The 12,879-nt window shown below is 35.7% G+C and overlaps 1 protein-coding gene and 1 pseudogene across 1 annotated transcript; both read left to right on the top strand.

Annotated features, from left to right (window-relative positions):
- Window positions 1–3,484: 3,484 nt before the first annotated feature.
- Window positions 3,485–3,853, top strand: LOC143590086 (zinc finger A20 and AN1 domain-containing stress-associated protein 5 pseudogene; annotated as a pseudogene).
- Window positions 3,854–7,440: 3,587 nt separating this feature from the next.
- LOC143590089 (zinc transporter ZTP29-like) lies at window positions 7,441–10,503 on the top strand. Its single transcript, XM_077070678.1, has 12 exons — window positions 7,441–7,554; window positions 8,495–8,553; window positions 8,634–8,726; window positions 8,786–8,875; window positions 8,961–9,042; window positions 9,158–9,213; window positions 9,351–9,407; window positions 9,472–9,512; window positions 9,630–9,697; window positions 9,820–9,876; window positions 9,970–10,087; window positions 10,304–10,503. The coding sequence occupies exons 1-12, from the start codon at window positions 7,491–7,493 to the stop codon at window positions 10,347–10,349; spliced, it is 831 nt and encodes a 276-aa protein (XP_076926793.1). The 5' UTR covers window positions 7,441–7,490; the 3' UTR covers window positions 10,350–10,503.
- The last annotated feature ends 2,376 nt before the right edge of the window (window positions 10,504–12,879 follow it).

Genomic DNA, 12,879 nt, shown 5'->3' on the forward strand with positions numbered 1-12,879 from the left:
GGAGGAAGCTGAAGATGATGACTACATCAACTACTCTCTAAATCCAGACACACCTCCTGCACAAGATCAAGCAACATTAGCCCCAGAAGTTGAACCAGTGGTTGATTCAGCTGCAGACTCGTCACAGGCACCAAAGAAGAAGAAAAAGAGGACACACTATGTGACGAGTCGTGCCAGTTTCCTCTCCCTCAACTATCTTTACCACAATGATTCTCTGATCGTATACATCAGATACGACAGAGAAAATAGCTGTTGGGCCATTCGTCGAGCAAGCGGAGATCTCATCTACCTCACCCACAAAGAACTGCATTCTCTGCTAGAGCTTGGCATCAATTGCTTCAGAAGGGCAAAGGGTGATGGAAGCTATGATGAGAATCTGGATGGCTGGGTGACGCGTCATCTGAAGCATCAGGCAAAGGTGGACTATAAAGATTTTGAGGTAAATAAGGGCAGGAAGTTCAAGAACCCAAGAGAGATTGACCCAGCTACTGGAAAAGCGAGAGTGATGTGGAGGTATGGGGCTCCCAAAGACAGTCTCATTGTCTATCATGGTGAACCATATACTCCAAACCTTTTCCAAGACTTTATTGGTTGGGAGCTCGACAACACAACAGGTGAAGCCATCATACATTGCAAGAATATGCACAAACTTCTTGTATTTGACGAGCATGAGCTGATGGGGCTTAGCAAGGAAGATATTTTGAAGCTATACAACTCGTCCCTGCCCAAGGTTTAAGACATCGGCCGACAGAACACCGATAGGATGCTTTCAACAAGTTCGTCGAGAGACTTGTTGAGATTCCACTATCCGAAGACAGCGTTCTTGAGTACGACACGAGCGACTTCCAATACTAAAGACTAGAGGGAGATTGCTAGGCCCAAAGTTTTGTTAGTATTGAGTCTTTTGTATTGTTAGTGTGTGTATTGGGCTTGTTTGTGTGTTTGCTTGTATTTGAGCCTAAGGTCATGTAAAGAAGCCCGTTGGGCATGTAATGGTATGATATGCATTCTCTCGTTCAAGTTCTTATCTTCTAGTTTTATCTCTTTCTCTCACTCTCATAAAGCCGAACAAAATATATAAGATCCGAGACCAAAGGTGACCCGATGTGATATTCCCCCGAGTTTGGGTAATCCAAGATTAGTTGTTAGATCCGACCCCTAGTGGACCTACAAATACACATGAACCTGATACATAAGTCAATTTGGTTACCACCATCAATCCTAAACCCTTAACCATCCGTTCTAATTTCACAAACGATACCACCGTCAATTCCAAACCACCTCCCTTTGAAAACGGCACGACTACCAAAAGTGTCATGCCCATAACATCTAGAAAAGAATATGATCAACATTCAGATTTCCCTCCACCTACACTACTATCTATGTCACCCAAACCAACCTTTAATTAGGCACATACACCTACAAAAAATCTCATCTCCAGCAATCCCCACAAGCTCGGGCCGTGCCATTGACCAATGAGGAACGAAATATAACCAAAGCATGTGAATAGCGACCACCGTGGGGCTACATTAAGATAGCCCTTAACGACATTTTACGATAAGAATAGCGACCACTGTGGGGAAATGATCATGTATTTAAGGACAAGAACGTTTTTCAGGGCGGGCGTATTGATAACATATTAAGGCCGTTAATCCAGCATCCATGACTCGGCACATGATCCATCAAAGAGTCTTCAACCAGGTCACACTTGCACTTGTTTTGCAGATAGTTTCAGTCACGTCTAGGTGACGACACAAATCCTTGCTCACTGGCAGTAAGCTATTGAATCACATGAAGAATTACGTATCTGTAGGTTTACAAGCAAAGGAGTAGTTAACTCATTCGTCCAACCTCCTTTAGACTACTCCTATCGGTGGTAAATCGGTTGGTCGGTTGGCGGTTATTGTTTAAAAGAAAATTGTAAAATAATTTAACTCCTCCGACTTGATCGGTGGAGCAATCAAAAGTCGGTCGTTGACACATCATCAAGGCCCATTTCTTTAATCTTTTTTAATTTCTTTTCTAACATGTAAATTTGTTACTGTTTAAATATATATTATATTACTAAAACTTACATAAAAAAACATCTAATATTATGTAATTCATAAAAGCTTTAAAACTTTTTATATTTGAAATAAGTAACTTATTAGTTTCTAAACAAAACAAATTAATTTTAATCTATATGTTAGCTATATAGAATAAATAACCTGATTTATATTTGGAATAGGCTTTCTTTTATTTCTAAAGTTATTTTTAATACAACAAAACTAATTATAATCTATATTATATTCATAAAAGGAAATGGTTTTGTTTGGTTGTGAATAGGAGTATAAATTTAGGTTTAGTTGGGTTGTATAGACGGAAAAAAGAGAGATTAGTTTTTTAATAAAAAAATTAGTTAGATTGGACTGTGAATAAGAATAGTCTTAGGTAGCGTTTGGTATGCATGAATGAAAGGCGGAATGGAATAAACCATTATGATGGAATGAAAAAAATGTGTTTGGTTGGTCAATGGAACGAAATCACCCATTACAATATCCATTTCATCCCCCCTAAACACCCCAAATTCATTCCATCCACCCCCCTTTTTTTTCATTCCATCCCACTTTCACACTATGTCACCTCCACCACTCTCCCACCACCAACGCCTCCATCGCCCGCCACCGCCCACCACCACCCTCCTCCGCTGCCCGTCACCACCACCACCCACCTCCGCCCGTCACCACCACCACCACCTCTGCCACCACCCACCACCACCTACCAGCGCTACTCACCACCGCCACCACCAACCATCGCTCCCGCCATCACCACCACCGCCCACCACCATCACCGCCACCACCACCCACTATTAGCACCACCTGCCACCACCGACAATTGCTCCTGGCTCCCGCCCATCGCTACCCGCCACCCACCACCACCAACCCACCGCCACTCACTACCATTTTTATTTTATTCCAACTTTTCTAGCTTATCAGAAAATAAAGACAAATAATTCATTTCATTCTCACATGGTAAACAAACATGTCAATGGAATGATAATTAGCCATTCCATTATGTCGTCCATTCCATTACCTCGTTCATTCTATTCCATCGCCCATTCCATTACCCCATACCAAACAGACCCTTAGCATCTCACAAAGAAGTTTCTCGTTCCATTAGTATCAAATAGGTTGTTTCTCGTACGCTAGATTTTTCTTAGAAACAACAATATGCGTAAACCGTAAAAAGCCAACGTACTTAAGTGATTGTGCATTCACGTGTGTAGCTGGTGGCCGCAGCCGTTTCTCATAGTCCTGGATGAGCCACGGCAGAGATGATCTAAATCCCACTCCAAAAACCACACCTCACATCACGTGGGCTTTTTCGTCATTCCAGTAACGGAATCACCGGCCCCATATCCCATCATCCTCATCATCACTCTCTCTCGATTAATATTAATATTATTTCATTTCATTCTCCTAGACGACGCCGTTTCTCTTTCACTATGGCTCAGAAAACAGAGAAAGAGGACTCCACGGATCAGCTCAAGGCTCCTGAAACCCTAGCCTTCTGTACGCCATTGATATCCGGTTCCGATGACGTTAGATCGGATCTCAAGACCGGTATTTTCGTTGACTCTACAAAACGGCCGGATCTGGATCGGAATTCGCGTTCTCCGGCGGTAAATCGGTGCTCAGGTTGCCGTAGAAAGGTAGGATTGACGGGATTCAGGTGCCGGTGCGGTGAGATGTTCTGTTCCGATCACCGGTACTCCGTTCGGCATGACTGTTGCTACGATTACAAGGCCGCCGGACGACAGGCGATTGCTCGTGAGAATCTGGTTGTTAGAGCCGCGAAGATCCTTAAGGTGTGAAACGACGTCGGTTTAATATAACTGTTTTATCAATCAATCAGTTATCGTGTTTGCATGTCAGGCTGTTAAGAATTTGGCGCCAAGCTAGAATGGAAGAAAAGGTTGTTGCTAATGTTGCCATTAGGCTTGCTTACGTCACGTGTGTTCTGCTTACGCTTGAGTTATTTTCCGGTTATCTGAGTTTGTGTGTCTGGTGATCGGAGGTGTTTACCGATGGGGATGAATGGTGTTAAACTTGATAAAACGGTTGAGGGTATTTCCGTCAATTATAGTTATTATGGTAGTGATAAATATAATTACGTTTTTTTAAGTTTTATTTTTGTGTTGATTATTTCGTTTTCAATTCCAGGGTGGTAAATACAAGAAAAATTATTAAAGCATCGAATGACGTCACAATGGAAATTGTGAACATAGTGTGAGCAATTTAGCATGTAACACGTAGTCAAGTTGTTTGCCATGTCATGTGATCTCAAATTTTGGTGACAAATTCTTTGTGTAAAAATTGTTGGCACCCAAAAACTATTACATTCAAATGTGTAAAATAATCACTTAAGAAACAACAGAAAAATTGGCCCAACCTTTTAAGCACAAATTCAATTTTCAAAGCCCAGTGCTTTCAAGTCTAAATGGTAACATTGCAAAAACCGAAACCGAACCAAACCATTGACAAAACTGAAAAACCGAAACCGGAGAGATTTCAAAAATCCAAAATCAAGTTTTTGATTTTTAGTTTGGTTTAAGCCAAAATCTTAACGCACAGCCCATTTAAAAGCAACAAGCAACGACGGGTAGGAAGAAGAAACAAAGCACTCTTATTTTTGGGTTGGGCTGGTTGTGCTTTTTTCAGTATGTGGGCTAAGCTGTTTCATTCCAAGTTTCCAAATTCCAACTATGAGACTGGTATAAACTATAAACTATATGTTCACCTCACTTCATGCATAAAATTAGTGCATCATATAAAGTATTATAAAGTAAAGTAATTTTTTTTTAAAATGTCTCAAATCGATCATGTTCAATTCAATCAAGCTATGAGTTTTGTGTGCAAAGTAATTAAACATCTACCTACCATAATCTGACAAGCATGTATGATCACATCATATGTACGATCATATCCTACTGTAATAATGATCTCAAGACCATTTTCTATTTATGCCATTTGACTACTCGTGTAGTCAAATGGAGTTACAATCAAAGTTAAGAATATTTCCATTTATTACTATTTTCCTATTATTGTAATTATGTAATTATCAACAGGTTTTGATAAGACATATAGTACGGTCAGAAATCGGGTTTACTTAGGTTTTGAAACACTTGCATGTAGCAGATTAAAAGGCTAAAACGATTTAAAAATCGTGTTCTATGGACTCAAATCACAAAACGGGTATTGAACAGGTTGTCTTTTTTGTCAAACAGATTATTAATAATTGAATATTTCCTTAACTACATTTCATCCAACATGTTAACTTACACGACTCATCAAATCGTCACCGAGATTTCAATTCACCATAAGAATTGAAAAAAAAAAGGAAAAGAAAAACATACCATATTTGACTGGAAAGTTTTGGAGAAATAATAAGATTGGATAAGGAAAGAAAGGAAAAAAATTATATACTTAAAAGACATTCTCGAGTTAAATAAAATAAAATAAAAACAAAGTGTTAATTACATTTTTGAATTAGATAAAAATGAAAAGATAGAAAAAAAAATTGTAACTTTACAATTATGTCCTTATTTTTAAGTTAGATAGAAAGGAAAAGATAGGTAAATTAGTAATATATAAGCTTTCCTTTCACAATCAGGCCATATTTGGCCGGAAAGTTTTGGGAAAAAAAAGACATAACTTTTCTTTTCATACTCTTTCTTTTAAAAAAAACACTCAAGAATGAAACAAAAAAAATTTTCTTATCTTTTCTTTTTCAATCTCTTAGATAAAAAACTCAAGAATACATTGTTATACTTTAAAAGTGAATGTATTAATTTTATTGTTTGAAAAAATACATTAATTAATATTAATTTTGACCAAAAAGTTGATTAGTTTTTAATTAAACAGTTAAGGGACCATGTCACTTTAATATAATATTAGACGCATAGAAACATGCCTTGTATTTGGTTTCTTACTTTAAATGAAAATAAATGCCATAATGTAACATATATCGATCATAAGTCATAGCATTTGTATTCATATTAACATGTGTTGGACTTGACCATCCTTCTCGCTTATATTAGGGAAGGCACACCATACACTCCATGAGTCCATGCGTGAGGATTTCTTTCTAGATAGTTGAGTGACAAAACATTTCCTAGAGTAATACCAATAACACGATTTAGGCTTACCATTACCTGTCATTTTCTTCCGTTCCATCGAGACTCACTTAACGGTCATAAGGTGCTCCTTGCTTCTGACAACTCTTCTTTTATGTGTTACACTTCAAGTTCAAGTTTGGGATAACTATAAGGTTGTTCGCTGTGGAAGGGGCAACGTTGCACCTCCACATTGCCACATAACCTTCATATAGGTTTGTTGCCCCTCTTCATAACGCCCCGCTGTGGTTTGTCGTCCCTTTGTTTCCCTATTATATATATCTGTGTGTGTGTGTGTGTGTGAGAGAGAGAGAGATAGAGAGATGGAAGCCCACCACTTCCCCCACATCGCCCCTTCTTCGCAATACCCCCCCCCCCCCAACCCCAAATCGCCCCTCTATGGTGTTCCTCACCAATGTTGCCGTCTAAATCGCACCCATGTTGCCATAGCGGATGGTCTACGACTCCCCCGACAACCAAACCATTTTCTGACAATATATGTAACAACAATTAAGTAATATATACTTGTTTTTTTTAGCCAAATCGATTGTGGTAGTGCTAATCCAAATTTATGAACTAGTAGGCAATAATAATATAAAATGACAATTTGATCAATAGCATTTGTAATTTTTACATTCTAATTGGTTCTAAAGAAAAATTAACTCTAACTAGCTTTGTTTGCTTTATTTATGCCTCTATAATAGAGGTGGGCAAAGAAACCGGTTAACCGAACCGACTCTAAAATCGAACCGGTTTGAAACTGATTATGTAAAAACCAGTTCCTTTAGAAACCGATTGAAACCGTAGGTTCCAAACAGGTTTGTAAGAAATCGGTTCCAAACCGGTTAACGGAACCAGAACCAAGCAAAAATTGGTCAAAACCCGAACCAAAACCGCTCGTAGCCTAGTCAAGAAACCGATTTCAACCCGAACTGAAACCAATAATAAACCGGTTTTGACATTTGCTGACCAAACCGAACCTGTTTCAACCGAAATCGAGTTTTAAGTTTTAAACCGGTTTGTCCATGTTTGGTTTATAAAACAAATTCATAACACCCATTTTGGCAAAGGTTAACGAAAATCAAGTAAAACTATAATATGGATTTCTTATGAATATTTTTAATAATTATAAAGGGAATCCGAGAAAATGACTGGGGTGGGTTTGTTTTGGCGTTTTGGACATGACGTTTGCGTTGGTTGGTTTGGAATAAATATGGAACCATTTGAGGCAACCGGAGACCTGCTGTCATCAGTTTCGCATATTATCACCACCAACTCCAACAACCATCATTCAATCCTTCCATTTAGCCTCTTTCTTCCAGCCAGCAGTTTCAGGATGGATTCAGAAGTATTGGTTGCTCTTTCCCTCTCAATGGTTGGCGGATTAAGCACATCTTTAGGTCAGTCAGTCAATTACTAACTAATTCTTCAATTATACTTTGCTAATCATATTATCTTTACTGTCTGGTACTCAATTCTGCTGAATTGAGTTTGATTGTACTCAATTCGGCTCAACTGTTGTTCGTTATTCAGTTCGAAAATTAGGGTTTTATCTGCAAATTGGGTTTTAACTGTTTTGTATTAGCTGGAGATTATTGTAGCCTAGTCAATTGGTTCAATTAGGGCTAGGTTTAGTTAGTAATCTATGAGGTTTAATGTGGTTGTTAATTTCTTCTCATAAGGTTCTCGAGCCGGGGGTCTCACCGGAAGCAGCCTCTCTATCCCTATGGGATAGAGGTAAGGCTGTCTACATCTTACCCTCCTCAGACCCTACCATAGCATTGCTATTGGTGGGATATACTGAGTACGATGATGATGATGATGATGATGATGATGATGAAGGTTTACAATTTGGATCAATTTAGAGTTGATAAGTAGCTTGTACGATACTCGAAAGTCAAATTGCACCTCGGTTTTACATGATTGTGATGCTTTAGAGTTCTGAACATCTTATCCATCATTAGGGAAGAAATGCTTGTAATTATGTTATCTCTGTGTTAAGTTTCAATCAAATTAGTAGGCGATAGTCGTAGACGAAGGAATCTAGTTGGTTATTGTTCTTTTTATTAAGATCGGTTTTATCATGTATAGCGTTAGATCTTTAACCAGTTTTCATAGGAATGCTTGTGTTTTACGAAAAGATCCTTGAGCAAATGATATAAACGCTCTCATTTGCTACTTTATAATTGTTGCTTTTACTTTACGATAATTGGTGACTAAACGAAACCGTTATAATTCAATAAAGTGATTTGTTGATTGTATTTATGATTGTTTAAGTATCCAAGTTCTTAATTATGTTTTCTTCTTTAATTCTAACATGTGATCGTATGTGTTGAATAGGGGCGCTTTTTGTAATTTTGACTAAAGCTCCTAACTTGAAGATGCTTGGACTTTTACAGGTTTGCACAAATTTGTATGTTTGAAAGTCCCGTTTATTTTATTTTCATTTTACATAGAAATTTCAATACTTTTGGTACAGGGTTTTGCTGCAGGCCTTATGCTAAGCATATCCTTCTTTGACTTAGCCCATAACGCGATAAATTCCATTGGCTTCCTGAAAGGCAATATATGGGTGAGTCAGTACTTTTTAAATTGCAAATATACCTTTTCAGGAATCTAACATTTTCACAGTTCTTTGGAGGCGTCATTTTCTTTGCCATCATAGCTAATTTTATCCCCGAACCATCACTTGCTCCTACAATAGACGCAAAAAATAAAAAGGTCAAATATTTTTTTCTTAATGAATATATATATATATTGGCTTGTTTGTTGCTTACATAACGGTAACTTTTATTCAAATTAACAGAAGCAACTGGATGAAGGTGGAAAAGATATTATGAAAAAGCATCGTCGCCAAGTTTTATTTAGTGGCATTATAACAGCAGTTGGTAAGATTTGTTCATGCAATTTGAAATGTAAATGAAAATTCATATTATGTAGTTATAAATTTAGTTCATGCATTAAATCTTTAATACTTTTAAAACTATGATTTTTTTGTTGCAGGCATAAGCTTACACAATTTTCCAGAAGGAATGGCTGTTTTCCTCGGATCACTCAAGGTAAATATGTAATTATTTTTGGAGATACATATAAAACAACTATTTATACCTATTATTAGCAATTGAAACTATATTTTGCTTGATTCATTCGTTATTTTGAAACTGAATGTTTATACTGCTTCATATTTCTTTTGTAGGGTCTTCGTGTTGGTCTTAATTTGGCTTTAGCCATAGCCTTGCACAATATTCCCGAGGTAATAATATTGTGTGTGTGTGTGCGCGTATTCTTGCAGTTAATTAATTGTCTTGCTTTGACAGGGTGTTGCTGTTGCACTTCCAGTTTATTTTGCAACACAGAGGTGAGACTACTTAAGATTTATTTAAATTATATCTCATGAAATTATGACCTAAAAATTTACCATAAATGAAATTGTTAAGACTTATACTGGTAACAAAATTATGTTTGTTTGCTTCAGCAAATGGCAGGCGTTTAAATTGGCAACGGTTTCTGGCCTTGCTGAGCCTTTGGGAGTCATTATTGTAGGTATGAATTGCAACATATTGTAGGTATCGTATATTCTCATATCACTGAATGAATAAATTGCTAATTAATAATTGTAACTCTGATAATTATCATAATACATAATTACATATGGCATTTTGCAGCATACCTCTTTCCAAGCAGCCTAGATCCCGAGGTTCTTGAGGGCTTACTAGGATCAGGTTCTAAGTTTTCCATTTTTTTTCATATCATTAGTTAACCACCAATTATATCTAATGGTTTCTTGTAACTATTAATTTTTTCTGTTAAAACAGTTGGTGGAGTTATGGCCTTTCTAACACTACATGAAATGCTGCCTTTGGCATTTGATTATGCTGGACAGAAACAAGCTGTTAAAGCCGTCTTCTTTGGAATGGCCTTCATGTCTGCAAGGTAAAATGTTGACCACTATGGTTAAAATCCGTTGTGATTTTATTATTCGTTTAAGGTCGAGATTGAAATAACTAGATACCCTTTTTACGTAATTTAACCCTAGATCTATCTTTTCTCAAAATCCAAACAAGAAAAATACCAAATTTGAATCCTTAAATTTTCTTCTTTAACCACAAAAGTAAAATCTTTGACTACAAAATGTTTTCTACTTTGCAGTTTGTACTTTCTGGAAATTAGCTTACCGTCGGATGTAGGCTTGTAGATGCGTACTCAACATGTGTTAATTTAAAACTGATATTTACTTTTATTGAACTCCCTTGGCAAGATTAAAGGGTAAACAGTTAGAGCAAGGATTAAAAAAAATATACATACACATATAATGCTATGATTATTTGTACTTTACATGAAATTTCATGCTTATTTGAAAACTATATCATGCCATTTGGAATCTGTCATTGTGTTCTTGAGCCATTTGATTGCTAGTCGAAACTGCATCACGATGGTAAACCGACTCTTACTGATCGAGGCGTTTTACTAGGAGATAAATCTGTTTTTTGAATATTTTTTGTTGGTTACTTTTGATTTCTTTGGATTGATCATTAACCGACTGATGATAATTACCTAAAAAATGGATTTAATTAATTTAGTCTAATCTCTGTATATAATTATCGATTATTCTAGTTTTTGCTTGTTTATCTGATTTTGTTATTGTTCTTATATTATGGTTTTGCTTTGTTTTACCGATTTTAATTTGCAAGATTGCTATAAAATAATTTGCTTTGTTTAACTGATTTTAATTTTAATTAGCGATGGGTATAAAGTAATTTGCTTTGGATATTTTGGGGTTTTGCACTTTTGGCATTGGTTAATTTTTGGTATTTAACTATGTTATTCAAGTTTTGGGGGTTTTAAACTTTTAGTATTGGTTAATGTTTGGCAGTTGAACTTATTCAAGTTTTAAGATATCTAATATATTTTAAATCTTTTTTTAATGCGTGTTTTTTTTTAAACTGGGCGCTTTTATCCTGGGCGCTAGGCGAAGCTTCAACGGTTTCGAGCGCTTATCACATTTGATAACTATGACTTTTATTTAAAAGTGTGTTGCAATATGTCTATGTTACTATGCATTTGAAATAAAATAAACATGAATTGCGTTTATAGTTGGTTTTAGGGGTGTTTACAGTCTCGTTTTGATGATTTTTAAGTCAAACCGTAAGCCAAACTGTTCGTAAAGGTTTTATTTTTTGGTCATCGTAAACCGAATTGTTGAAAATTAAAACCGAAACAAACCATCATTAATAGTTAGGTTCCAGTTTGGTTTCACGGTTTTCCTTCCTGTTAGCTGGATAAGGTTTTATATAAATTAAAATGCTTCGAATCCTTCTACTCACTAAAAAGAAAATTAGTATATAGAATTGCAACTAATTTACCATACTCATTACTCACATCTATTTATTATACTATGGAGTGCAAGCCCTGTTCTGACTCACCGCGTTCTTTTAATACTAAATTCTAATACTAAAATAACTAGCACAAGCCAAATAATTTACAAAGAGGGCATACAAACACTCCCCTTGGAGGCTTGGATGCTTGAATTCTTACTAGATGTAGGCAAAGTAGCCCAATTCTTACTAGATGTAGACGAACTAGCCCAGTGTATTGAACATCTAAAAGTTTTGAAATGGGTTAGAATTACGTAGAGCCTAATCTTCTGTTTTTAAGTTTATGAAATAGCTTAATATATTTTTATGGCCCAGTCTGATCTTATACAATTCGGTTTTAGGTATAGACAGCAAACAAAACCGTTCACTACAGTTTGAAAATTCTAAAACTGGTCGATCAAAATCTAAGAAAAAATGGTTTGTGAAACCAAATTGATGTCTGGTTTGAACGTTTTACAGTTTTAAACTGAATCATACACCCCTAAATGGTTTTATGTTTTATTGTATGATGATTCATTCAATAAGCTTATGGCATGATAAAAACGCATGACACCGGCATTCTCACATGGTGCTTGCATATTTAGACATAAAAAGTGTATGCGAATCAAAGTGTTATCTACGATGTAAAGGAGTTGAATATGAGCTTGACATCTATAATTTAATTTAAGAGAGACTGAACTCAAATCATTTCAAGCTCTATGTTTAAAGGTTAAACTTGACTCGGGTTTAATTCGTTTTCATTTATATACAATTTTTTTGATATATATAACTTTGTAGGGGAATGTTAAAATACAAATGAAGACAAAAATGAGAAGTGTGAGAAGAATTTGTGGAAAAAAAAAACTCTAAAAAAATCATACAAAATAATAAAAAAACCATAACTCAAAACATTAAAAAAACAAAAAATAAAAAAAAATTAAAATGTTCCCCCGTCATTCCCGATCCAGAAAAAAAAGCCGACGAAAAGGCACAATGTCAAGAAAAAAGACACAATGGCGAAAATAAACAAAGAACACAATGATAAATAAATTAAAAAACACAATAGATCACAAATTATAACACAATGCCGAACATATAACACAATGTTGAGTTATATAACACAATATCAAAAAAAAACACAATGTTAAGTAAAAAAGAAACAATCAATGACGAAAATAAACACTACACAATAATCTTTTTTCCTCAACATTGTATGTGTGTGTGTTTTAATTTTTTTTAGAACGAGGAAGACGATGGAAGCATTTTTGTGCTTTTACTTTTTTTGTTTTTTTATTGAATTTTGAGTTGTGATTTTTTAATTAATTTTTCATTATTTTTGTAAGGTTTTTATTTATTTATTTATTTATTTTG

Source organism: Bidens hawaiensis, unplaced genomic scaffold (assembly GCF_021521415.1).
Source record: "Bidens hawaiensis isolate Kalapana, Puna unplaced genomic scaffold, B.hawaiensis_p1.1 tig00038159_1, whole genome shotgun sequence".
Taxonomy (NCBI): Eukaryota; Viridiplantae; Streptophyta; class Magnoliopsida; order Asterales; family Asteraceae; genus Bidens; species Bidens hawaiensis.